The sequence below is a fragment of the Mustela erminea genome, chromosome 1 (assembly GCF_009829155.1).
Source record: "Mustela erminea isolate mMusErm1 chromosome 1, mMusErm1.Pri, whole genome shotgun sequence".
In the NCBI taxonomy this organism is placed as follows: domain Eukaryota; kingdom Metazoa; phylum Chordata; class Mammalia; order Carnivora; family Mustelidae; genus Mustela; species Mustela erminea.
Genome location: NC_045614.1, coordinates 14,296,340 through 14,323,810, shown reverse-complemented (window position 1 = coordinate 14,323,810; position 27,471 = coordinate 14,296,340). Strand labels below are relative to the sequence as shown.

General features: G+C 55.2%; 1 protein-coding gene across 9 annotated transcripts; it reads left to right on the top strand.

Annotated features, from left to right (window-relative positions):
- The first annotated feature begins 365 nt into the window (after positions 1–365).
- Positions 366–27,115, top strand: PDE4C (phosphodiesterase 4C). 9 transcript variants are annotated; one of them, XM_032315970.1, is made up of 18 exons: positions 366–682; positions 1,548–1,608; positions 6,522–6,727; positions 17,744–17,935; positions 18,470–18,506; positions 18,597–18,670; positions 18,962–19,014; positions 19,369–19,481; positions 19,562–19,655; positions 20,184–20,347; positions 20,551–20,649; positions 21,081–21,245; positions 21,330–21,429; positions 22,293–22,447; positions 24,237–24,359; positions 24,614–24,796; positions 25,216–25,638; positions 26,918–27,115. In XM_032315970.1, the coding sequence occupies exons 1-17, from the start codon at positions 642–644 to the stop codon at positions 25,600–25,602; spliced, it is 2,247 nt and encodes a 748-aa protein (XP_032171861.1). In that variant the 5' UTR covers positions 366–641; the 3' UTR covers positions 25,603–25,638; positions 26,918–27,115. The 9 variants fall into 9 exon arrangements, 8 of the variants coding, with proteins under 8 accessions (XP_032171861.1, XP_032171850.1, XP_032171836.1 ...); XM_032315959.1 differs by having other exon boundaries at positions 367–682; positions 25,216–25,645; XR_004279552.1 differs by having other exon boundaries at positions 368–682; positions 25,216–26,549.
- The last annotated feature ends 356 nt before the right edge of the window (positions 27,116–27,471 follow it).

Below are 27,471 nucleotides of genomic sequence, written 5' to 3'. Positions count from 1 at the left end.
AGCCCGGTCCCCCACCTTCTCCCCCTCATCGCATAGGAATGAAAATAGTGCAGGGAGGGGCAGGCCTTTGCCTGGGAACCTTTGGTGGGTTAGCGGGTTCTTCCTGCGTCACACCCACCCTGTGCCCACCCCCCGCACCCCGCCCCGCCGAAACTTCCAGGCTTCTCCAGTGGAGTGGGACGTGGAGGCTCCAGGCTGTGCCTTGGCCAGGACTCTGGCCTGGAACCCCCTTCAAAGCTGGGTTTACCCTTCCGTGAAATGGGTGGTGACAGAGGTGGGGGGTCAAGGTCACACAGCACATGGGGATGAAGCCTGTTGGGCAGGGATGGGGGAGGTCATGCTCTAATGATTTTCGGGGGCAGAGGGATGGCGGGGCCTCCTGGGCAGGCAGCCATTCCAGTGAAACATTAACTTTCAGTAGCTCCCAAGGGTTCAGAGCCACATAGCCCCTTTCCTCTGGTTACAGGACCACCCCCCCCATGCCCCCCACCCCCTGTGGTTCCAGTCGCGGCTGTTTGTGAGGACTGCATTGAGCAGAGAGGGTCATCTACCTGCCTAGGGGGGTACAGCGTGGTGACCAACTTTCCTGGAGCCTCCAGGGACCCCAGACGGCCACCCCTGAACTCCTGAGGCCACACCGCATGGGCTGTCCTATGAAGCACCTGTCTCAGACCCTGAGCTGGTAAAATCTTTCCATTCTTAACCTCAAATCTGCACCTCCTTCTGTCTCCCTCTCTCTCTCTTCGTGTCTCTCCAGGTCTCTCCCTTTCTCTCTCTTTCTCTTTGGCTCTTCGTGTTTCCACCTCTCTCTTACAAGCGCACGAATATTTAAACTTAACACCCGCTCACCCTGAGCCTCCCTCCCCACTCACACACACTCCCTGCCGCTCTCCCACCCGTGTAGGGGACATGCTCCCCCCCTCCCCTCACTCAGAACTAGGTGTGCTATGTGGGTGTGTCCCGTCCATCTGAGCCTGGCACTCAGGTAGTTAAGGGGCTCTGCGGGGTGGGGGGGCGGGGGGGAGCAGCTGGGGGGGACTTTGGGCCACCCACTTGGGCAGGTCCAGTCCTCCCCTCCTCTGCTCCCAGGGAGGTCACGGGACTCAGACCTGAGGGCCTCAGCGGTGGCAGGGAGTTCCAGGCCTGCCTGAGTCCAGCCGATCCTGTATGAGTTGGGGGCAGAGGAGGAGGTTCTGAGGCACTGGGCCCAGAATCCACCGGGAACTGTGCTGGAAGGTGAATGGAGTCCCCGAAGGGGCCCAGGGCCAGGGGATTTCTTCCTGAAGGTCCTGATGCTCCAAGGCTGCGGACCCTGGCATGGAGGGGGCAGGAGGCTTGGGTAGGGTGCCTAGGCTCCAGGAGCCCCTGCAGAGCTCCGGGGGCTGTCCCACAGCGGTGCCTGTGGTATGGCCCGGGATCCCTTGATTGAGCATCTGTGGGCACCAGGAGAGGGTACAGGGTGTGGGATGAGCTCCTTGTCTAGGGGGAGTCTCATGGGAGCACAGCTGGATTCCAGGGCCTGAGGGGTCTCACATCTGTCCCCACAGGCTCAGAGATGCCTGCAGCATGCGGCGCAGTGGGACAGCCCTCTCCTTCCTGCTAAGCGAGGTGAGTGGGGGTGGGGCTGGGCTGTCCAGGCCATGGGGGTGGGGCTCACAGTACCTCTCCTAGTGGAAAAATCCAGAGCTGTCTGGGGACCTATTTACAGACAGGGAAACTGAGTCCCAGAATGGTTACTGGGAGTCTGGGACTCAATCCCACTCCACTGTCCAGCCCAGGGCTGCAGCCTTGGCTTTTAGGGGCAGGAGTGGGCAGTGGAGGAGGAGGGAGCAGAGGGACCCTTTGGGCTCTAGATGCAAGGTTTTGATGGCCCAATGAGAGGAGGCTTGGATGCCCCCAGTCCAGGGAGCGCATGTGAGGTCACACCTTTGGGGCAGAGCCAATGACCTCATTCTGGGGAACTGAGATAGTGAGCAGAGAACCCAGCAGGAGCTGACTTTAATTGGAGCCCAGCCTGGTCACCAATGCCGGAGTGACTGATAACCTCTCTGGGGCCCTGTTTGCTCAGATAAAGAAAAGGGGCTAACATTGTGTGGGTTAAGGGAGGTCTGGATGCGCTAGTACCTGTAGTCAGCAAGGTCCCACATGCGTTGGTTGACTCATTGATCCACACCTCAGCTGTCTATGCAAGGAGAATAAAGATGAGGGTAGTCCCAGTTTACAGATGAGGAAACTGAGGCACAGAGAGGCTAGCCCGCCCTCAAAGTGAGGGGCCAATGGAGATTTGAGCCTGGGCCTTCAGGACCCTTGTCTGTGCTCTGAACCCCACTGCTGAGCTCCCCCAACTGCTTCAACCACCCAAGATCCTTCCTGTTCCTCCTTTTTTTTCCCCTAAGATTTTATTCATTTATTTGACAGAGAGAGAGTGCAAGCAGGCAGAGAGGCAGGCAGAGGGAGAGGGAGAAGCAGGCTCCCTGCTGAGCCAGAGCCCAATATGGGGCTCAATCCCAGGACCATGGGATCATGACCTAAGGCAAAAGCATATGCTTAACTGAGCCACCCAGGTGCCCCCCGTTCCTCCTTTTTAACATGGTGTGTTGTGAGGCCCTGGTCAGGCAGCCCTGATGAGCCCTGGCAGCCAGCATCTTCTCTGAGCCATAACTTCTTCCTCGGTAAAGTGGGGACCCCTTAGAGCTCCCCTCAAATACTCAATTTACAGCATCAGTCATTCTACTTGTCCATGGAACGCCCACTAAGTTTGGGGCCCAGCTTTGGGCATGGGGGCCATGGAGGCTCATAGGCTGTGGTGACAGATGTTCAACTAAGGAAAAGGATAAAATCTGGGGATGAATGAGACTGCCCAAGCTGGGCAGGAAGGTGACATTTAAAGTTTTTTTTTTTTTTTTGGACAGAGATCACAAGTAGGCAGAGAGGCAGGCAGAGAGAGAAGGGTGGGGGGGAGGAAGCAGGCTCCCCGCTGAACAGAGAGCCCAATGCAGGACTTGATCCCAGGACCCTGGGATCATGACCTGAGCCGAAACAAAGCCAGAGGCTTTAACTGAGCCACCCAGGTGCCCCGGAATATGACTTTTAAAAGAGTAGATGAAAACAGGCAGCCACTTAGGGGGAAGAGCTGGGGGCAGGGCTTTCCCTGTAGAGGGCCTAGCTCCTGCAAAGGCCCTGAGGCAGGTATAGTTGGGGCTGGGGCTGGGGAGGTGGAGCTAGGGAAGATGGAGGAAGGTGAGAGGCAGCTGTGGGCGGGGACTCGGCAGTTAGGGTTGGTCCTAGAGGCTGGACTTGGTTGCACCCAGGGCTAGCACACATGAAGATCTTGGGGACAGGCAAGATGGACAAATCAAAAGGCAGCTGCTCAGTGTCCCTCCAAGCCCTTCCCCCTCCTCCCCTCCTGCCCCCACCCCCACTCCTGGGCTTTCTGTCCCCACTCCAACCTCTCAACAGGGAAAGCAATCAGTCTGGAGTGGCAGATTGATTAACGCTGCCGCTGAGAGGCGTGGGGGTGGGGGGTGACCCTCCGCTCTCCCGCCTGCAGCTCTCAGAGTGCCGCATCCTTACCCCAGCCTCAGTCCAGATGGGGGAGGGTCAGTCAACTGCTCCCCACAGGGCCTGTCTTACCTGTTTCACCCTAAAACCAGCCTGGCCCCCCACAAGCCCAGACCCAAACATCCAGCTGCCTCCGCTGGCTCTGTTGGGGGGGGGGGTCACATGATGATTAAACCAAGCCCTAATTTTTTAAAAAGATTTTATTTATTTGTGGGGGGAGAGATAGAGGGAGAGGGAGAAGCAGACTCTCCGCTGAGCAGGGAGCCCGATGCGGGGCTTGACCCCAGGACTCTGGGGTGCCTAGGTGGCTCATTTGGTTAAGCGTCTGCTTTTGGCTCAGGTCATGATCCCAGGATCCTGGAATCGAGCCCTGCATCAGGCTCCTTGCTCAGCGGGGAGTCTGCTTCTCTCTCTCCCTCTGCCTGCTGTTACACCTGCTTGTGCTCTCGCTCTCTCTGCCAAATACATAAATAAAATTTATTAAAGAAAAACAAGGGGCGCCTGGGTGGCTCAGGGGTTAAGCCTCTGCCTTCAGCTCAGGTCATGATCTCAGGGTCCTGGGATGGAGCCCCACATCGGGCTCTGTGCTCCGCAGGGAGCCTGCTTCCCCCTCTCTCTCTGCTTGCCTCTCTGCCTACGTGTGATCTCTGTCTGTCAAATAAATAAATAAAATCTTAAAAAAAAAAAAAGAAAAGAGAAACAAAAACAAAAAACCAAAGTTACCTCTTCAGAAAGGCCCCTACCTCTGCCGTGACAACATTATCAGTGGCCCTTCCATCACCGGCCAGGCTCCTACACGGTTTAATTTTCTTTCTAGTACGATGTGCTTGACCTATCATTTTGTATCTGTATCTGAATAAACAAGTGAGTAGGAACGTAGGGAAGTGGTTTCCCCATCTGGAACTCACCTTCCGCAAGAAGACAGCCGGCAGTTGATAGCTCAGGGGGGCCTCCTGTTCTGGGAGGGGCCCCCTGTAGCCACACACTCCACCTTCTGCTTTCCTGCACATCCTCCCAGCTGCCAGGAACCCTCCCAGGGGAGGCCTAGTGTTGAACACTTAGATTTCTACATTAGAACTCAGCTACTCCTGGAAGAGGGTTATGTTCCTATGAGGCTGGGAGTGGGAGGACCGGTTAAGCATCCTGGGTCCTAGAAGGATCAGATCCGTGCAAAGAGCTAAGTGGGGTTGCGGGGAACTGAGTGGTTCCCAGTTGTGTGACTCTCAGCAGAGCATTTCCTCTTCTCCTGTGAAGAAATGCCCTGTAGAAATACGCCCCTCGGAGCCTGAACTGACATGTGTTCCTCATACCTTCTTTGCGGAACCCCCTTGCCTTAGCTCTGACCCTAATTAGCCATATTTTCTTGGACCTTGGTTTTCCCATCTGAATGATCTGATTACTGAGACAGATTAATCTATAAGGTTCAGTGGCAGAGCAAGAGAAGGCGGGCCTGCCCCTCTGAGATCCACCTCTCCCACAGCCCATTTGCTCCTTTGACACTCCCCCAGCACAGCCCCGCGTCCCCTCCCCAACGTAGTGAATTTTAAGTCCTAGGGTCAGCACCACTGACAGCTCTCAGCCTGGGACTGGAACATCTAGGGGTCTGTCCTTATATTACTAACAACCCCAAGTAGTTGGTACCATTTTCATCCCATTTCATAGACAGGAAAACTGAGGTGGGCTTTTCCTACACCACACGGCATGGGCTGAACCCAGTTCTGCTGGGCTGGAAAGGTCATGTTGCTGACTCATCAATTCATCCCGATTCTATCTGATTTTCAAATGTCTCAAGTGTTTACTCAGGGCGCGATTGCCAGCATCATCTTATTTAATGTCTCCTGCTCAGTTCTTCCTTCAAGAATTGAGGCAGTAGGGGCACCTGGGTGGCTCAGTGGGTTAAGCCTCTGCCTTTGGCTCAGGTCATGATCCCAGGGTCCTGGGATCGAGCCCTGCATCAGGCTCTCTGCCCAGCAGGGAGCCTGCTTCCTCCCTCTCTCTCTGCCTGCCTCTCTGCCTACTTGTGGTCTCTATCTGTCAAATAAATAAATTTTAAAAATTTTTGATAAAATGAGGATAATGGTATAAAATAGCCTTATTGTGCCCTTATGACCTGATCTATGAGGGATTCCCTAGAACAGTGCCGATGGAGCGTCCATGTGCAAGAAGGGTTAGCTGTTGGTACTGCTGTTATTATCCACTTGTTTACTTATTGCATATTTTATTTTTATATTTTTAAAAGATTTTACTTATTTATTTGACAGACAGATCACAAGTAGGCAGAGAAGGAGGCAGAGAGAGAGGGGGAAGCAGGCTCCCCGCTGAGCACAGAGTCACCCAGGTGTCCCTTATTTTTATATTTTAATACAAATATAATATGATACAATACTGTCAGAGGGAGTGTTATTATAATAAATAGCAGTATATATCATAATGTTATAAATATGAATATACAATGTACTAACTGATTAATAAATATTTCTGCAATGCCTACTGTGGACCAGGCACTGTTCATATCCTGCAAGTTTGAGATCCACATCCCCATTTCTTAGATGAGGAAGCTGAGGCTCAGAAAGGTAAATTCATTCAGGGAGAAAGAAGCACTCAGGGTTTCCTGGGAGGTTCAGTTGGTTAAGCATCTGCCTTTGGCTCAAGTCATGGTCTCAATGGTCCTGGGATAGAGCCCCAAGGGCCCCACTGAGCCCCACGTGGGTCTCCCTGCTCAGCAGGGACTTTGTTTCTCCTTTTCCCTCTGCCCTGCCACCACTCATGCTCCCTCTCTCTCTCTCAAATAAATAAATAAATGAAATCTAAAGAAAGACACACAGACAGACAGACTCAGATACTCCGGTCCAGACTAGGAATCTGGGTGAGGGAATCTTGGAGCTTCCCCCTGGTCCCCCATGTCCCAGAGAGGCTCCCTGCCTGGAACTTGCTTATGTCTCGCCACTGTCTCTCCTCAGAGGGTCCGGGAGCCAGTGGATTCTGGTTTGGTCCCCATGAGCCCACTTGGCAGTGGTGTCATCCGGAGAAGATTTTCAGGGACTCCATTGCTGCCACCGCTGTCAAGCCGCCTTGGAACCCCTGGAGAGGTTGAGCCCAGTGCCTGTGTGGTGTTCACTATCGAGTCTCAAGGGGCAGAGCAAAGCCACAATCCATACCCAGGAAGGTGAGGAGGCAGATTGGGATCAAGGGGACCAGTCTTAGGTGAGAGAGCATGCCCTGTCTAGCTGAACTTTTCTCTAACTTGTTCAGAAAACGTTTATTAAATGCCTACTGTGTGCTGGGCCCTGTACTAGAATCACAGCCATGGGCAAGCAGGTGCTCAGAGGCTGATGAGGGAAAGAGACTCATATCAGGTGGAGAGATCAAGGTGTCTTGGGAACCCAGAGGGGACTTCTGGCCCAGCGTTGGGGAGTATAAGGTGAGGAAAGGACCACTTGGAAGAGGTGGCATCTAAGATTAGCTTGAAGGATGAAGATAAGTCAACCATAGACGTTCAGGGACGCCTATGCCAATTAGAAGGAACAGATTGTACAAAGCCTTGGACGCAAGAAGATCAGGTATATGAAGAATTTAACACAGATCAGTGTGACTGGAGAGGAGCCTGGGGATGTGGGCAGGAGCTGGACCACACAAGACCTTATGGGATACAATGGGAAGCCATGGAGAGGTTTTCAAGAGAGTGAGTTGATCAGATTGGCATTAGAAAAATTCTCTGTGATGACTGGGATTGTCAAGGCTTGGGCAGTTCTGGGCAGGAGATGGATGGATCAAGGTGGAGAGAAGTAGGCAGATTTAGAAGTTATTTATGAGGTAGACACAGCAGGTATTGGTGGGCACGAGCAGGGGGTAAAAGAGAGGGGGTACTGGTGTGGACAGCTCCTGGTCTTTGAGTCTTCGGCTGTGACACCCCTTTTCATCCTTCCAACAATGCCAAGATGTGGGACACCATCATTATCCCCATTTTTCAGAATAGAAAACAGGCTTAGAAGGGGGGAGCGACAGCCAGCCAGTGGCATAACCCATGTTCCCCACCAGTGTACCAAGTGGTCTCCCACATCTTTGGAGGGTAGGGGGCTAAGAGGAAGGGCAGTGACTGAGCCATGAAAGTAAAGGATAGAGCAAGAGTCATTTGTTTTCCATCACCCAGCAAGATGTGGCAGTCCTTGTTGAGCAAGATGAGCGCAGTCAGCCTGACCCAAACATTTCCCATTTCTCCAACCTGGGGACACAACTAGGGTAGAGGGTGGATAATCTCCATGAGAAATAGTCTTGAAATATCCTTCTGAGATCGTGGCTCTTCCTGCCCCCAAACCTACTGCACCAAGTGTCTCCAAATGCCTCCCTGCCCCAGCCCAGAGCCCACACCCACCCACCCAGCCCTGCTCCTATGCATATCTGCTTCTGTTAACCATAATAGAGAATGTTCTCACCCTCCCTTTGCCACCTACCAGGAAATTACCCCTGAGATTAGGATGCCTGGTGGGCAGGGCCTTGAGTTTCTAGAACTGGAGAAGGGAGGGGCAGGTCCGGGATTTGAGGGCAGGAATCGTGCCTGTGAGGTGGGGCCCAAGGCATAATGGGACGAATGAGATCCCGCCATTTCCGCTGAGGGTCTGGGCGTTGGTATGGCTATAAAAGCGTGCCCCTCTCTACCCACCCCCACCGTTGGCAGCCCCGACTAGACGCAGATTCTCTGTGCCCACCCTAGGGATGCGAAGACCCTGTTACAGCCCTCCCCATTTCTCTGCCCTTCTTGGATCCCTGCTCTGTGCGAGTGGGGGTTTTAGGGCTCCAAAGAGACCCCATCTGGGGCTGAATCGCTAAGCCTACCTTCCTCAGCTTGGCAGAGAAACACCATCCGTGCCTACCTCTGAAGATCAGAGCCCTTGACTCTGCTTCCAGACTCCTTGCTACGGTCACTGGGGAGGGTTGAGGACCCGCCGCTGCTCAGCTTTCAGCACCTCCTGGGCAGACGACGCTCTGGTGTGGAGGTGCTCCCGAACCCCTGTCTCTCCGTGCTTCCTGCAGCTAGCTTCTCGCGTCTCATCCACCCGGAGCCCCTGAATCTACCTGCTTCCCTTTCAGCACCAGGAGAAGGGACAGAGTCTTAGAGCTGGGGGGTCTTCAGAGTCCCTTCCTCCCTGGTCTTCATTCGGCATCAACAGGGAGGACAATTTCTGTCGTCTCCCCTCCAAGCTCGTGTCTTGACCCTCCTTCATCCAGCACTACAGGGGACAGCAAACCATTCTCTCCTCTGGGGTTGTCCCTAGCCCCGGTTTCCAACATCTACCCCAAGTTCTTTTTCCCTTGCTACCCTTCTGCACCATCTGGCACGGACAGCTCTCGGTGTCAGCCCCACCTTGAGCCCCTGTTTCTACCTTCTCCCGCCTCAGCACCTCCGGCGCGGACAGCTCCTCGCTGTCGCCTCCACCCCCGGTCCTGGCCGGACCCCGGCGCAGATACTCTTGGTTCCCAGGGACGGCTCCCGCGCCCTGTTCTCTTTGCTCCCTGCTCTCCCCGCTCCCTTCTTCTGGCGCATGGAGACCTCAGGGGTCCAAGAAGGGGCGGAGGCATCCAGCGAGCTGAGTCGCGCTCGCAGCCGGCAAGGCATAGCCAGACCCCCGAAGCACTTGTGGCGTCAGCCCCGGCGCCCCATCCGCATCCAGCAGCGCTTCTACTCGGACCCGGACAAGTCCGCGGGCCGCAGTGAGCGGGACCGGAGCCCGCGGTTGGGGCTCGAGAAGTCTCGGCGCTCCTGGCCCACCTCCTACAGGCGGTAGGTGGGCGGGGGCAGGGCACTCCCGAGCCGTGGGGGAGGGGCGCGCGGGGCCTGGCGGGAGTGGGGGAGGGTCCTCGCTTCTCCCAGGGCGGAGGGTCTCTGCCGCTTGGCTGGAAGGCGGTTCTTTGGAGGAAGAGAGCTGTTTTCATGTGGGGTGGAGCTGGCGGGTGGTGGTGTCATGATGGCTTATGTGATTGGGTGTGCTGAGGTGCTGTCGCTTCTGAGTGTGTGTGAGTCTGAGCAGCTGCCGGCCGTGTGTGCTCCGACCCGTGGTGTGAGTGCCCACAGCCAGCTGTGTCTCTGCGTGACTGGATGTGTCTGGGTGTGTGTACACCAGTTGTGTACGTCCCTTTGTGTTTCCGCTTGTGGTGCCCATGGGCTTGTGACTGGGCGTTACTTCACTCTGACCCAGTTAGGTGTCCAAGGGTCTTCCAGATCTTGGAATGTCCTGGGATGTTTGCGGGGTTTGTGGCCATCATGAGTATCTGAGGGCACCTTGCAGAGGATGTATGAGGACCAGGGCGGGCCAGCCACAGCACTGGGGAAGGAGCCTTCTCTGTGGTCCGTCTGGGCCCATGTCACTTGGGGAGGAGTGGAAGCCTCTTGGGGAGCCTGAGCACAGGATGTTTTTTCCACATCAGAAGAGATGGAATGGAGAAGGGGGGAGTCGGGGTGGGGAGGGCTGCGCCTCCTTTTTCATATAAACCCAGGAGGGCAGACAGGAGAATAAGAGACCAAAAAGAAACACAGAGAGAGAAAACAGGGGACTTAGAGGGACCAGAGATGGGAGTCCCAGGGCTGGAAGACTGGATCTAGGAGTCCCAGGCCCTCCTTGGAGAGGAGGGGGAGCCATCTAGGCGAGATCTGGAGTCTGGGGTTTGAGGTTAGGCTGGTTGACGTCAGGGAAGTTCCTTTCCTCTCTGGATCTTGGTTTTCATTTTCTCCCACCTTGGTCCGTGGACCTTTTGGGGCCAGTGACTTCTTACTTAATCAACAACCCTGACCTAACACTCCCAGCCTGGTCCTCAGCGCCCTCCCCCCCATTCCTCATCTCCTCCTGCCCCCACTCCCAGTGACTCATGATTTTCCATCTTCAAGAAAGAACAAACAGACAGGTTTGCGCCCGTCTTAGGAGGAGACCCCAAGTGACTCTGGAAGGCAGGAGATCGTGTTCCTGTGAGTGTGCACACATGTGTGTGTGCATGTATATGCTGGTGTGGGGGGAGGGACTCAGCCCTCAGAGAAGCCGGGTTTAAGGACAGCCTACTGTGTGGTCCCGAAAAAGTGACAGTGCTTCTCTGAACATCAGTGTTGACAGTGAGATGCAAACATGAATCTGGTATTTTCTACATTTTGTCTTGAACTTTCTATGTGGAAGCCTGGTTCCCAGATCTGGCTTCCCTCCCCACTGGCCCAGGCAGATCATGTGGTCTGGGATCCTAGCATTTTGTTCAGCAAGCACTTATTAAGCATCTACTCTGTGCCAGGCCCTGTACTGGAGACCCAGCAGTGGACAAGCAGGTGTGGACAGGCTCATGGTGGAGACACTTATAGCAGGTGGAGATAGCACAGTGTGATCTGTGTTTTGATGGGGAGAACTTAGAGAACCAGGGGAGCCCAGAGGAGGTTTCTGATCCAGCACTGGGCGAGGAGGAGGTGGGAAAAGATGGGAAAAGATGGCTTGAAAGAGGTGACATCTAAGCTTAAACTGAAGGATTTTTTTATTTATTATTTTTAAAGATTTTATTTATTCATTTGACAGAGACATAGCAAGAGAGGCAACACAAGCAGGGGGAGTGGGAGAGGGAGAAGCAGGCTTCCTGCTGAGCAGGGAGCCCAATGTGGGGCTTGATCCCAGGACCTTGGGATCATGACCTGAGCCGAAGATGGACACTTACAGACTGAGCCACCCAGGCGCCCCAAACAGAAAGATTTAAACTGAAGAAAATTTAGCCAGGAGGACTGAAGGGAAGGGTGTACCGAGCAGAATGAACAGAATGTGCAAAGACTCAGAGTCAAGAGGATCAGGTGTACAAACAGCTGACTACAGATCACTGTGGCTGAAGGGTGGGAGGAGGAGGCTCTCTATTGACTTCCAAGGGTTTATTGAGCACCTACAAGTGTCAGACACTGAGGGCGCAGCTGTGAGCAAACGCAGGTCCTGCCTTAGAGGGCCTGGTGGGCCAGGCAGATCCAGATCAGGTGGTCATGACAAGGAAATGTGAAATTGTGCCCATGAGAGAAGGGTGCTCTGAGAATATTTACCCAGCTGGTCAGGGAGGGCTTCCTGGAGGGGTCATGCTCCAGCTGTGACCTGAAACATGAAGAGTCAGCAGGAGAAGAACATATGGGCAAGGGCAGGGGATGGCATGAACCTGGCTGGTTCAAAGAAAAGTAAGGAGGGGGCTGAGTCTGGAGCAGAGTGAGCAAAGAGGAAGGGGTCAGGGAGGGTCAGACCTCAAAACCTCAGAGAGGTATGGATTGAGAAGGAAGGCAAAAGAGGGCCATGGGAAGGGCCTGGAGCAGAGGAGGGTGAGATCTGACCCATGTGAGCATCTATACATTAACTCAGCCCCTGCTCTCCTCTCGGTCTAGATTCTCCATGGGGGCGGGGCCGGGGGGAGGCACGCCTGGGTGGCTCAGTCAGTTAAGCGTTTGCCTTCAGTTCAAGTCATGATCCCAGGGTCCTAGGATCCAGTCCCTGCTCAACAGGAAGCCTGCTTCTTCTCCCTCTCCGTTTACACCTTCCTGCTGCTCATGCTCTCTGTTTCTCCCTCTCAAACAAATAAACTCTTTTCGAAAAATAGACTCTCCATGGGGACTTGGGCAAGTCATCTCTCCTCTCCAGACCTGTTTACTTGTCTGTAAAATGGGCATAACAACACCCACCTCCCACCTCATTGGGGCCACTTGGTGGCAGAGGAGGAAAGCATCTGCCAAAAGAAGAACTGTTTCAATGGAAATTCGAGACAGTGCTAAGGACACTAGACTGCTGGGCACTTCCTCAGGTCAGGCAGGACACAGGGATAAAGTTGGGATGAGGGTCCTCTTTCCACCCCTCCTTCAGCCTTAGCCCCTTCCCGGGCTGGGTTTGGGGCCTCCCAGAGTCAAGCAGACCAGGCTTCAAATGCTGAGTCTTGGCTCTGTGGCTCATTTTCTCCATCCCAAAAGTTATTAATAGAACATTACTGTTAAAACTTTTAATAAAATATTTAAAGTTGAATCTATTAATGTTTCAAACCATTAAACTATTAAAACTCTTGATAAAACATTAATGTCAGAGTAGCCTCTGGGACTTCAGAGGGGATGGAGTCAGTTAAGCATTAAGTGGGAGAGGGGTCAGGCTAGGGAGCCCTCTAGGCTGGGCTTGAATGACCCTGGCACTGCCACTCAGGGCTATGTGACCCCGAGCGAGTGACCATCACCTCCCTGTGCCTCAATTTCCCCATCCACAAAATGAGCGTGATAGTCCCCATTTTGCAGAGTTGCTCTGAAAATCAAATTACTTTTACATGCTCTGCCCTGGGCTCAGCTCCAGGCAAGTAGGAAGCTGTCTGTATTGATGCATTTTGTCTTAGTTTTCCATTTCATGTCTGTGACTTCCGGGGAGCAACTGAATCTCTCCGTACCTCAGTTTCTCCTTGAGGACATGGGACCCTTACAAGCCCCTCCCATGGGGCTGAGGTGGTATGGAGGCTCCTCTGACCCTGTCCCCAGTGCCTCCACCAGACGGATCCTGGCAGCCTCTATCCCCTGGGGACTGGCTATAATTAGGTCCAGCCACAGCAACTAGAGATGGTATTTTTGACTTTGGGACAGCGAGTCTGGTTCCCACCAGGTGTCCGGTTGCAGGGCCATGGGGGCAGAAGAAGGTTCCCAGCCAGGTCCTTGAAACTGTCTGCACTCCTGGGCCCCAATGTGCCCCTTCTCTGAGCCTCCATTTTCTTACCTGTACAATGGGGACAATGGGATGGTTGGGAGTCAGGAGAGAGTCAGAGTCTCCTCCCTGTGGCATCTCAGGTTCCCCCACTGAAGCTCTAATCACCCCCATTGTATATCACATTCCCCTCAGAGTGGCAGAAGTGTGGGTGCCATTTGCCTAGGGACCCCCAAAAATGCATGAAGTCCCCTGGGATAAAGTCCAGGCTGGGGAGGGGGTGTCATCCCACAGCAGGGACATAGTTGGACTTAGAGCTTCTGTGTGGCCTCAGCTGAGAGGCCCAGCCTCCTTGGTCCTCGGCTGCCTCTGCCTAAGACATAGGCATTCAAGGTCCTGCCCTCAGGTGTGACATCCTGAGACTTGCTATCCTTTTCTGTGGCATGGGGCAGGGCCACCCCAAAGCCATTCAGAGGATAGAGCACCTGCTACAAACCCCAGAAAACCCTCCAGAATCTCCCTTTCCAGGCCCCCTGTGTCCTTCCCGAGGCAGGGGGAGAGGCGGCTGATGCTTCACAGACGGAAGAGCTGGCGGGAGTGGAGTGCGGATGTTTGTTCAGTAGAGACAGCGGGAGAAGGAAAAGGATCCAGAGACAGGGCCTGGGGAATGTCAGAGCGGGTGGGGGTCACGTTAGGACTTGTGGAGGGGGACTGGGAAAGGGGAAGCTGGGTTCAAACCCCTGCTGTCCTGCAGCAAAGCCACGTGCCTGTTACTGCCTCTCTCCCAGCCTCAGTTTCCCCACCTGGTAAAGGGTTAAGGGTTTGTAGTTTGAGGAGCAGCCCCTGGTGGCTTCAGGCCTCATTTTCTCCATATGGAAAATGGGCAAAGCGATATTGGAAACACTGCGTGGGATCTGGGCAGCCCCTCAGCAAACTCCGTGCCTCGGTGACCCTCTCGCAATGGAGGCCACTTCCCTTTCTGACTTCCGCATTTCACTCTCCAGCCAAGTTGTCAACCCAACAAGCTGCCCTAATTAGGGCGATGTTGACAGAGAGAAGTGTCTAAGATCCGGGTTCTGGGACCCACAGGGCCACCCTCAAAGGGAGGGAGCAAAGAGTCGCGTCCAGCCCAGTGCCTCAGTTTCCCCATTTGTCCCGGTAGGGGCATCCAGGAGAGGTCCAGCGGCGAGGCGGAGCCGGTGCGCCCTCTGCCCCCTCCCCGCCGGGCCCCGCCCCCGCGGCCGTCCAGAAAAGGTCCCGCGCAGCCTGCGCTGGGTTCAGCCTCCACGCGGTCTTGGCGATGCAGGGACCCCCCGCGCCCGCCCCGGCCCCGGGGCCCAGCTCCCCTCGGGGATCCCCGCGCGGCTCCCCCGGGCTCTTCAGGAAACTCCTGGTGAACCAGAGCATCCGCCTGCAGCGGCGCTTCACTGTGGCCCATCCGCTGTGGTGAGGCGAGACGGAGGGCCTGCCGGGGGTCACCAGAACGGCTAGGCTGGAGGTGGGAAGGGCAAAGTCAGGGACAGCTGGAGCCGGGTCGCGAATCAGGGTAGGGACGCTCTGCCCTGCCCTCTCTTTCTCGGTATCTCTCTCCTCCAGCCCTATCTCCGTCTCCCGTACTTGGAGACTCTGTCTTTCTCTATCTCTGTCTCCCTCCACCCCTCCACCGCCCTCCACCCGCTGCTCGTACAAATGCCCGGGGGACCAGCGTCTGTCCCTTTCCAGCTGTATGGCCCAGAGCAGGACGGGCTGAGGCTCACGTCTCCTCCTGACCCTTTGCCTGCCAGGGGCAGGCGGGCTGAACGCCCTGCGAGTGAGGGGAGGAGGGAGTGACTCCTCCCCTTGTTGTCGCTCCCCAATCAATCCCGGAGCCCGCAAGGAGATGGCCCCGGGGGTCAAACACTAAGCCTCCGGTGTCCACAGGGGAGGACCGGATTTGACTGGGGGCCTTCGAAGTAGGCTGTTCGCAGTGTAAGAGCGCGAGTTGCGTGTCCCACGCAGAAAGTGGACCCGCGTTGACTGGGAGCCGGTTCCTCGCAGCCCCACGCGGTTGCGTCCTAGAAAGACTGCATCCATCGTTCTGGGTTCTAATCCCGACCCCTTCAGGAAGCTGTGACCTCGTGGGGCGCGGGGGCGAGGCTGGGGTCGGAGGTGTGGCCTTGTGGGCGCCGACCACTGTCTGGCGCTTTGCTCTGGATTCGTGCCACATTGGCATCCACTTGATAATTTGGCACCTGCCGGCTCAGGGACTGAAGGTCCCTTCGCCAAGGTCACACGGCCAGTGACAGCTGGCAGGGTGGAGGCAGTCGTGACGGTGGTCCTTGAAGGCGCCCTTTCAGTCCGAGAGGGGCGCGGTGTCCCAGGTCCCAGAGAGCGCCGGCAGGGCACCAGACACCTGCGAAGAGGGGTCCCTGCGCGGAGGGTTCCGGACAGAGTTCAGGGGCGTCGGTGGTGAGCCCTCGGTCCCAGAAGGTGAGGCTGGAAGAGGGTGGGTCCCTCTGAGGCCCCCTTGCCTCAGTTTACCTATCCAGTCGGAAGACAGACGCACGGTTCCCACAGTGCGCGCGACCTCGTCCCGCGCCGCCCGCGTCATGGAACCACGGTCTGACCCCACCGCTCCCGGCTAAGTTTAGAGCAGAAAGAAAAACAGCTTTTCTCGCGGCGCGAAAATCCCTGCCTGGCCCTTAAGCCTCCGCACCCATTACCTGGATTCTAATCCAGCACCCTGTTGCCTCTCCTCAGTTTCCCTATTGATCCATATGTTTGCTCTTCCAGAAACTTTGGGGAGAGGCAAGGGAGGTGTAGGGAGTCGCCACTCCCAGGGCTCCCCCTCCGAGCAGGTTTGGGTATCCGCTGCCGCTAGCCCTCCTGGGCGTCTCTTTGCTAGCTTCCGAGCCCCGGCCTGGGCAGGGTAGGGTTAAGAGGCACCCGCTCTTCAGGGTGACGTCAGGAAGCGGGCTCGGAAGCCCCAGCTGTCAGGGGATTCTCTGGGAAGCGCCGAATTCGAAAAGGCTCGAGAGCAGCCGGACATAGCCGACTATTTCCGAAAATACCCGAGTGAGACCGGAAGAAGCCGAATATGCCCGATTCGTGCCGAGGACTACACGGGCTTGCTCCGAAACCTAGCGCAGCGGGATTTCGGCGAAGATGCCCGTATGCATCCGAACCTGCCTGAGCACCGTCGGGCGACGTAGCCGGACCTTACCGAATTCGCGAGACCAAACCTGTCAGGATCAGGGCAAACATGTGTGATGAGACCCAACTCAGGTCAAACGTGGCTCTACGTGACCGGGACGGACCGAATCCAGTCGAACTGGGCAGAATCCTGTCGGAATTCCCCACTCCCACTGCCATCTGACCGAATCCCCTGCCCCGAGTCTTCTGGCAGGTGCCAATCCCGGCCGGTGGACTGGGATGGGGTCGCTTGACAGGGGACCAGGGGTACACTGGCCCTTGGCCAGGAGCCCTGTGTCTTGGGCGGTCCCAGGTGTCTTGCTGGTTTCGCCTCTCCTGTCTATCCCCTTCTCCCTTCTCAAAAGCCAATGACTCCCACACAGGCAGCTCCTCTCCCCGGTTGCTAAGTCTTCTCTCTCCTACTAACTCCTCTCCTGAACTTCTGTTTCCTCCCGCCCCTCCCACTTTTTCTCTGATCTGTAATCCCAGAGGATAGGGGTATAGTTCCCCCTTACCCAGTTCGGGCGTGGTGTGGCCTGACAGAGACACCGGGCTGAGAGTTGGGAAGGGGTGTCGGGGTTTATGGCAACAAGGGGCACTGGGGGGAGGATAGCGCTGCGGGCAGAGGGCACAGCCTGTGAAAGGCCCGGAGGTAAAAGATAATAGGCAGATCCTTTGGGCCTAAAATGAAGCAGTGGTGGGGAAACTGAGGACAAGACCAAGTGAGCTTGGAGCGTAGTGACACAATTGGGACAGGGCCATACAGAATGAGTGTGGGGGCCTGGAAGCTGGGGGAGAGGACAAGTGATCCGGAACATGGCCAAAGAGGGCTGGGAGAGGCTTGGAACATGTCAGATCCAAGCTGGACCCAGGCCCCCTCTAGAAAGGAAAGCCCAGGAAGTCGTTTCCAGTCCCAGTGAATTTATCATGTGATACAGATCTTAGTTTACTCAGTAGTACAGGCCCACAGCCGCAGTCTGCTCGTCTAAAAACACTCTCGGAGAAGGAGTATGCCACATCTATATTAGAGAGCAAGTGGTTGATGTCCAGAGAAAGGCCTAAACCTACCCGTGGTCACACAGCCACTTGGGGACAGACCTGAAACTCATGTTCTGGGGTCCAGATTGGTCCCAGGGGGAAGGGCTCTGGGGTACAGATGTGGAGACAGAGGAATGACGGGCACAGGGTCCCTGGGGGGCGGGGTGCGACTGTGGGGCAGGTGGACAACCTGGAGGCTACTTCTGTCCAACCCACCAAAGCTCCAGGGAGGATGTGACACAACGGGTGTGGGCCACAGCCAGGCATCTGCACGCCTGGACCCGCGGCTCTGACCAAGCCTAATCTGCCTTCAGCTTTGACCTGGAAAATGGATTCTCATGCGGCAGAAGCACCCTGGACCCTCAGGCTGGGCCTGGTCTTGGCCGGGTCATCCAGGCCGCTGCTCAGCACAGCCAGAGGCGAGAGTCCTTCCTGTACCGATCCGACAGTGACTACGAACTCTCGCCCAAGGCCATGTCCCGGAACTCCTCTGCAGCTAGCGATCTGTGAGTCCAAGCCTGGCGGGATGACACCTCCCGTTTCCTCCCTCCTTCCTTAATTCCTCCACTCTGCACACCTCCTTCAAATGGTCATTTGAACTGGGCTTTGAGGTTTAAGGAGGTGTTTTCCAGACAGCTCACTCATGCCGTGGAATATGGGGAGAATGATATCCGAGAATTATCTGTGTGACTTGCCTCTGGGGTTGGGTGGCAATCTGGAGACATTAAACCCAGTTAGAGGCAACCGAAAAACATCTTGGTCTGAGATCCTTGGTAGCCATAATGAAAAGAGAAATACAATAATTTCCGCTCTGCCTCTATTAAGATCTCTGCCGCCCCTGGAGATGGGAATTGGCCAGAGGAGATGCTTTCAGAGAAGAGTTAGATGAGGGGAGCTTAGGGACTAAAAGGACACCCAAAGGAGAGTCATGAGGGGAGGATGCGCTCAGCGGAGGTCATAGTATGGGTAAAAGCTGGAAGATGGGAACCAGCGTGAGGGTTTCTCCTGGCCGCCCTTCCTGATGTCCCGTCTCCCTTCAGACACGGAGAAGACATGATTGTGACGCCCTTTGCCCAGGTGGGTGCCCACCCTTTGTCCCTCCTCCCGTGAGCCAAGCTGGCAGAGCCGACCCCTGCTTTCCATCGCTGATCGCGACCCTTCCGACAGGTCCTAGCCAGTCTGAGGACCGTTCGGAGCAACGTCGCAGCCCTCGCCCACCTGCAAGGCCGCGGGGCAGTCAAGTACGCAGGGAGCGGGGTGGGGGCGGGGCCTGGCGGAGAGAGGTGGGGCCGACGGGCACAGGCATCGGGGCGGGGCCTGCATTAGAGATGGGCGGGGCTGGCGGAGGGGTGGAACCAGGCCTAGAAGGGCGGGGCCTGAAGACAAGGGGAGGCAGGCTGAGGCGGGGCCCGACCCGAAAGAACGCGGCCAGCAACCCTGGGGTGGAAGGGATGGGGTATGCTGGGTGGGGGCGGGGCCTCGGAGACTTGAAGGCGGGGCTGTATGAGTGACGTAGGCCACCTCTACCGCAGGCAGGCATCGGTTGAGAACCCCCCAACTGGCAGTCAGCCCCCTCCACCTACAGGTAATGTGCCTGCTCCCACTCCCTCCTCCCACTGCTGGACAGCTGTGAACCTCCTCTCCATGGTGACCTACTCCGCGCATGAGTCCTTAGGCTTTGCTAATTGTAGTCCCCAAAACACCCTTGGGGATGGAGTCTTCCACGCCCATATTACAGATGGGGAGGCCGAGGCCCAGGGCGGGCAGAGACCTGCTCACAGTCACACAGCTACTTGGGGATAGATCTATCACTCAGATCTTGGGGTCCTTAATGGCCTTATTGGGAAGGGCTCCAGGGTCCAGATGTAGAGATAGAGGCATGAGGGGCGCAGGGACCCCCAGGGGGGTTGAGGCAGCCCCTGACCAGCTTGGCCCCCAGAGGACACTGGGCAGAAGCTGGCTTTGGAGACACTGGACGAGCTGGACTGGTGTCTGGATCAGCTGGAGACACTGCAGACACGGCACTCAGTGGGGGAAATGGCCTCCAACAAGGTGAGGAGGACCAGATAGCCGAGATCATTTGCCTCTGCCCACAGTGTCCCCATCATCACTGCCCTCACCTTCCCCTGCAGTTCAAGCGGATGCTGAACCGGGAGTTAACTCACCTGTCCGAAACCAGCCGCTCTGGGAACCAGGTGTCCGAGTACATCTCTCAAACCTTCCTGGGTGAGCTGTGGTGGGTCACTGCTTGGGCAAGATTATAGAGGTAGGAAGGAGGAAGAAAAAGAAAGATTTGTAATACAGATCTCAATCTGAGGAAGACAGAGCCAGACATGAACACCTCTGACCCCACGGGTCAGAGACGGACCGCAGGGAAGAACAGAGGGAACTTTCAGGAGGAGGAGGAGATTAAAGCTAGGGTAGAAGTTTTCCAAGGGGGACATGGAGTGAACATGGAGACAGCTAGGTCTCCAGTTTGGGAGATGGAAAGAACATTTGGCTGTTTGGGGGAACTACTGAATCCCAGGTACCCAAGGGCAATGTCAAACAGAAGGGGGTCCCTGAAGTCAGCCATGAATGGAGGAGAAAGGTAGTTACAGGCGAGAGAGACTTTACTTCAAGCTTACTTTGATCTAGGTAAAAAGGCAATAGGTTGACCCTGAGGCTTGGCAAGGTCCGGGACCTGACTCTAGGCAGGATGAGCCCAGCAGGTCTCAATCAGTTTCCCTGAGCCCTACTCTTTTCTGTCTACAGACCAGCAGACTGAGATGGAGTTGCCTAGGGTGACTCCCATGGAGAGCCCAAGGCCCATGTCCCAGATCAGCAGCCTCCGTGGGCTCCCCCACAGGGCCAGCCTCTCTGCAGCCACCGTCCCACGCTTTGGGGTCCAGACTGACCAGGAGGGGCAGTTGGCCAAGGTGGGTCTCCAGCTGGAATCTTGAGACTCGAGTCTGAGTCATGACTCTGCTTGTTTGGGTGCCCTGTCTTGGGCCTCAGTTTGCCCGCTTGTCTACTGGGCAGGTGGGGCTCAGTGTAGGACCTGGGGCATGCTGGGGAGTGTCTGTGGTCCAGGGGCTGAGGAAGGGGAGCTGGAGTTAAGCTCCAGTTCTGCACATTCTAGGAACTGGAAGACACCAACAAGTGGGGGCTTGATGTGTTCAAGGTGGCAGAGCTAAGTGGAAACCGTCCCCTCACAACCGTCATGTTCAGCATCTTCCAGGTACCTACCTGCCCTTGGCTTCCAGGGCATCTGGAGTTTCTTTCCTTCTCATCTTCCTACCCCAAGACCTCCGGAGACACTCATTTTCAAATCCTCCCTGATACCTCTGAATGGCATAATTTAAGCTGCATATTGAAGGTCAGATAGGAGATCACTGGGTTGAAAAATTCATTGTCAACAAACCTCAGCCCCAAGCCTGGCCCTGAAGAGACCCAGTCTTGGAGGAAACAGCTGGATACCCTCAGCCTTGTGAGGTCAGGGCTAGACCAGAGGGGAAGGACAGGGACCAAGGGAGTTCAGAGGGAGAGATGGGAGGGCATCTTGGAAGAGGGGGTATTTGAAGGTTGGAGAGGAGTTCAGAAGAAGAGAACGCATAGTGCGTGCTGCTGCCCAGAGGCCAAGGCCTTGACTGGAGGCCTGTGATGGACCAGGAACGGGACCTACTCAAGACATTTCAGATCCCAGCGGACACACTTGTCACCTACCTTCTGACCTTGGAGAGTCACTATCATGCCGACGTGGCCTACCACAACAGCCTCCACGCCGCTGATGTGGCCCAGTCCACGCACGTGCTGCTGGCCACACCCGCCCTCGAGGTACTACCCTGAGGCTAGAGGCAGCCAGGGTGGGTGCTGGGGGCAGAGCCCACCCCTTACCTCTTATGCCACGTGCCTGCGCAGGCTGTTTTCACAGACCTGGAAATCCTGGCTGCCATCTTTGCAAGTGCCATCCATGATGTGGACCATCCTGGGGTCTCCAACCAGTTTCTCATCAACACCAGTGAGTCATGGGGTGGGGCCCTATCTCCCCTGTCAGTCATGTGATCTCGGGCCCACCCATTCCTGTTGTGAGCCCAGTTTCCCTGTTTGTTGAAAGGGCTGAGACCATCCCTCGCTTAGGTGCTCAGAGTGGTTCCAGGTACACAGTAGGTGCTCAATAAATGAGAAAATAACCAATGTGGGAGAACGGACCTGGGGCCACAAAGATTTTAAAGCTCAGAGTCCTTTGAGGTCTCTGAAGAACTCAGTCGAATAATTATTGGGTGTCTCAGGTATACATCCTTGGAGAGCTGGGGACAAAAGTAGAGACTTCTTACTCGACAACCCCAGAGTCTAATAAGATGACGACTTAGTTGTTCAATCAACCAGAGCTCAGTACACACTGTCTCCTTGGCCATGCCAACCAAGTTCTTGAGGAGTCCCCAGTCTTTTTTTTTTTTTTTTTTTAAAGATTTTATTTATTTATTTGACAGAGAGAAATCACAAGTAGATGGAGAGGCAGGCAGAGAGAGAGAGAGGGAAGCAGGCTCCCCGCTGAGCAGAGAGCCCGACGCGGGACTCGATCTCAGGGCTGCGAGATCATGACCTGAGCCGAAGGCAGTGGCCCAACCCACTGAGCCACCCAGGCGCCCAAGGAGTCCCCAGTCTTAAGGAAGCAGAGCCGAACACAGATGCTCCCAGCCCTGCAGGCAGGATTGGGCTAGCTAAGGGGAAAGACAGAATTCTAGAAGATTTCCCAGTGTAGAAAGGCATTAGAGGCAGGGCCTCCACGGATGAGTAGGAGTTTGCCGAGGGCTTGCGAAACCTACCATTGGGTGGAGTGGGCAGGTGGACAGGTCTTGATGCTGTCCGCCTCCCCCGAAGACTCAGAGCTTGCCCTTATGTACAACGATGCCTCCGTGCTGGAGAACCACCACCTGGCCGTGGGCTTCAAGCTTCTGCAAGCCGAGAACTGCGACATCTTCCAGAACCTCAGTGCCAAGCAGCGGCTGAGTCTGCGCAGGATGGTCATCGACATGGTGAGGCCATAGCTAGGAACGGAGCAGGGTGATCTTGGGCTGGCGCGGGTTCAGCTGGACCTGGCCATGTCTCCTCTCTGAACCTGAGCTTCCTCCTCTGTAAGATGGGGTAATGACCAGCTAAGCCCGGGGCGAGGCTCACCAGAATTAAGTCCAGGCTGCCCTTCATACACCAAGTTTCTGGGGTCTCAGGTACTGTTTTTTCTGAAACATAAGTCTGCCCATTTGATATTTTTCAGATTCGAAGGCAAGAGTAAGTTTTGGTGTTTTGTGCCTCAATTCATTAATAATAATAATAATAACATATAGTTATTATTATATATTTATTATGTATTATTATGTTATTATTATATAATAGTATAGAATATTATTACTATGTTTTAAAAGATTTTATTTATTTATTTGACAGAGAGAGATCACAAGTAGGCAGAGAGGCAGACAGAGGGGAAGGGGGAAGCAGGCCCCCTGCTGAGCAGACAGCCTGATGCGGGGCTCGATCCCAGAACCCTGAGATCATGACCTGAGCTGAAAGCAGAGGCTTAACCCACTGAGCCACCCAGGCACTCCAGAATATTATTATTATTTTAATTAAGCAGGCTCCACACCCAACATTGGGCTTAAACTAACGACCCTGAGATCAAGAGTCACATGCTCTAGCAACTGAGCCAGCCAGGTGCCCCTCATTTATTAACCTAACATGCATTTACTGGACCCCTATTGTGTGCTTGCTGTGCATCAATGACCAGTAGAGTTCTGGCCTTTATAAGACTCACGGACTATGGGGGAGATGGAACCCCAGGCGAAGTCATGATGGGAGACCTGGAGACAGAGTTGGGGGAGGGGCTGTTCATAGCTGGGGAGGGGTCCTCCCCACTCCATGGAGGGAACACCGCAGTCAGTGGGGTGCATGGTGTGGAGGGCCATGAAGTAGGGAGTAGTGTTCCCAGCAGAGGGAACAGCACGTGGAGTTAGCTCAGAGGAAACCAAAGGTCTGAGTGCTGAGGAATTAAAGATTTGAGGAGGTGGAGTTAGGGACTTGGGCAAGAGATACCCCCAGTGGGCGCAACGTTGAGGCAAATGGGAGATTTGGGGGGAATTTTTGAGATTTTTATCTGATTCACAGAGCCTTTGGGCTGCCTGTGGGATCGTTCCTGCGCTGGCTCTGCTTGGGTGTGCCCAGTTAATTTTTTTTTTTTCAGTTGAGTTTTAAATAGTGTTTAGAGCTAAATTTCCTTCCAAATGGCTGAAAACAGCCCTTTTGATCACACTGTGGCCACAGGAAGGTGGTTGGAGAGCACCAAGGCAGGTCCTTTCTGACTTTAGATCCATCTGTGGCTCCCATGGCCCTCTGGATAAGCCCCCCAGTCCCCTCTGAGACCCACTGCACTCCTCACCGACTGTTACTACTATGCACTCACTTGCTCCAGCTACAACTGCCTCCTTTCTGTTCCTCAGCTCATCCAGCCCCAGGGCCTTTGCATAGGCCGTACCCTCTGCTGGGCCTCACCCCTGCTATCAGGCACAACTCACCTCAGTCCCCAGTTTAATCTCCCTCTCCCTTGCCCTGTCCCATATGTGGGATGCTCCTCGTGATCCCAACAACCCCAGAGAAGGGACCAGTAACTCAGTCTCCCTTGTGAATCTTGTGACATCCCCCCATTTCAGAGATGAGGAAACTGAGGCTCAGAGGACTAAGGGTCAGAGTAGGTGTGGTGTCTGGAAGGTGGGGAGTGAGGGGTGGAGCAGGCGCAGTCCTCATACTTGTCATCCTCCCTTGTCTTCCCTCCAGGTCCTGGCCACAGACATGTCCAAACACATGAACCTCCTGGCTGACCTCAAGACCATGGTGGAGACCAAGAAGGTGACAAGCCTTGGAGTCCTGCTATTGGACAACTACTCCGACCGCATCCAGGTGTGTGGCCAGGTGGGCCCCAGGAACACCACCCCCTGCCCCCCCCCGCCCTGGTGCCCGTGGCTCTCACTTCATTTATTTCTGAAACACCAACTGTGCACCAAGCTTGAAGAAACAGAGGCACCTAGAGTCCCATGCCTGTGCCTTAGCCATGACTTCCCCAGCCCCAGTTGTAAGATGGGTATGTTCATGGTCCCAGTCTCTTGGGGATGGGGTGCTATGACCAGAGCCCTCCTGAACCTTGGTCTCCCCAGGTCTTGCAGAACCTGGTGCACTGTGCAGACCTCAGCAACCCCACCAAGCCGCTGGAGTTGTACCGCCGGTGGACGGACCGCATCATGGCCGAATTCTTCCAGCAGGGCGACCGGGAGCGCGAATCAGGCCTGGATATCAGCCCCATGTGTGATAAGCACACCGCCTCGGTGGAGAAATCCCAGGTCTGGTGGGCGAACCAACTCCCAGGAGTCCTGGCTTGACCACAGCTGGCCAGGGAAGGGGAGTGGCCTCAGCATGAGGTCTGCCCTGGACTGGGCGGAGTCAGGCCTGGGACCCTTTCTCTCTGGGATGCTGGGGGAGGGATCTGCCCTCAAGGAGTTTGGAAATGTCTGTTTTGGGTGATGTGAGGGTCAGGGCTGGAATACAAGGAAAGATTTAGTAGTTAGGGGAGTCCAGAAGGGGCCGGGGACGTTCCCTAGAGGAAGGATTGTTTGAAGAGGGTTTTGAGAGATGAGTAGGAGTTGGGAAATGGGATTCCAGACAGAGGGAACAAGCTGGGCAAAGGCCTGGAGGCTGTTCTAGGTCTAGATTCCATGGTGACTCACCACACAGCTACCCCCTCCCTCATATCAACCCGTAGGTGGGTTTCATTGACTACATTGCACACCCACTGTGGGAGACGTGGGCTGATCTGGTGCACCCAGATGCACAGGACCTGCTGGACACGCTGGAGGACAACCGTGAGTGGTACCAGAGCAAGATCCCCCGCAGTCCTGTGGATCTCACCAGCCCCGAGCAGGGGAGCCCTGACCGATTCCGCTTTGAGCTGACTCTGGAGGAGGCGGAAGAAGAGGAGGAGGAGGAAGGAGCTTTAGACACAGAGGTCTCGGAGTCACCTGACACTGAGCTTCCGGCCCCAGAAGCCAGCCCAGAGCCTGGGGCCCTACTCCTGGACAACCAGAGGACTGGGGGCAAGCCCTGCGTGGACCATGAGGCCAATGTGATGGCCAAGCCCTTTGGCACCTAATGGCTCCTGGTGGATGAGTGGACCTTCCAGAAAGAGGTCCCAGGTGGCCCTTGCCTTGCCTCCCCCACTTCCACCCCCCTCTGCACCAAGGGAGACAACCAGGCTTTTAGTTAGAGGCAGACCTTAGGATCAAATTGGAGGCACTTGGCTGGGGTCCATTCTGACCCCGGGCTTTGCCAAGAGAGTTCTCCAAGGGGCTGGACTGCAGGCAGCCTCTTCCAGCGCCCTTGGGATCTCCTTCCTGGGCTTCCATGCTCAGTGTGGAAAGAGGGTGTCTACCAGGCCCCTTGTCCACCTTCTCCAGTGGTCATTCTGGAGGCACAGCCATCACTTTATCTTTTCAGTCTTGATCCCGTATTTATTGAGCATCTACTATGTGCCAGGCTCGCGCCTGTCGTGTGCTTCTAGGGTTGCCCTGCATTAGGTGGTGGCAAGTCAGCCCCCAGGAGACCTACCTGTCCCCCACCCCAGGTACCTCCCCTTCATCTGCCAGGCAGCTCCATGCAAGAGAATGGAAACTTGAATCAGAGAATTTTTAGCACCAAAGCTTTGTCCAGAGCCGAACCTGGCTCAAGAGCTCTGATGCGGAGCGGGAAGGGGCAGGAAAGACAGAGCTCTGTGTCCGGAACTGTCTCTCAAGACTGACTTAGCTTGTGGCTGCCTGTGTACGGGTTCTTGCTCTAAGTCAGTGTAGTTTCTGTCTTGGGGTCTCTGGGTCTGTTCTCCTGAGCCCCAGGACCCCCTGCTGGGTCCCCCTTCCACTTTCTCCCTCTTTTAGAACAGCAACAAAAGCACAGCCTTCTCTCCACACCTCCCCCCGCAGGTCTCTGTTTCTGAGGCTGCCCCCAGACTCCCAATAGGGGGAAGGAGACCTCGGAGGCTTTCTTCCCAGTCATAGCCCCTTCTGGGCCTCAGTTTCTCCTCTACGGCCTGATCCTTGTACTTGGGTAAATTGTGGTTGGAGGGTGGTGTCTGTGACCTTTCTGAAATACCTTAGAAACGTGGGGTCATTGGACGTGTCTCTGGGGTTAAATAAACCCTATTACCCAAAATTAATACCATCCCCACTGGGGATGGGGAAACTGAGTGCCAGTAGGCGGTGTTGCCTGGTCAAGGCCATGCGGCTAGGAGCAGGACATTAGCCAGCAGCGCCCCCTGGCGGAGGGAGGTGCGGAGGGGAGGCAGGGTGAACCTGGGGATTCTCCTTGCCTCACTCGCTGTTCCTCAGGCTCCCGACTCGCGCTGGAGGGGCTTTCCTAGCTCGCAGCAAAAGAGGCGCCTCTGCTTAAGTATGCCGTTCTATTCCCGCTTCCAGAAGCCTCAATATCTCCCCCATCGTCCTCTCCTCCCGTGCCTGAAGAATTATAATGGGACTCAAGTCATGGAGCAGACCCTCGCTTCAAGAACAGCCGGCTTCATTCCTGAATAATTCCATTCCACTGATAATTCAGCATCATCACAAGTAATGATCAAATTCCACAGAAGGAGAATTAAAATTCATCTGGGTCACAAACTTAGTGCATTTCCTTCCAGACTTTTAAAAGGCAAAGATTTAGGGGCGTCTGGGTGGCTTATTCGCTTAAGCGTGGGACTCTTGGTTTTGGTTCAGGTCCTGATCTAAGGGTCCTAGGACTAAGCCCCGCATCGGGCTCACGCTCAGTATGGAGTCAGCTTGACATTCTCTCTCTCCCTCTGCCTCTGCCCCGCCTCCCCACTGTGCGCACACACACCCCTCTCTCAAAATAAATAACAAAAGCTTAAAAAAAAAAAAAGGCAGAGATTTAGGGGATTTTTACTTATAATTTTTCTCCCTCCCCCTTTTGTTGCAAGTAATACATGTTTACTATAGAGAATTTGGAAATAATGCAA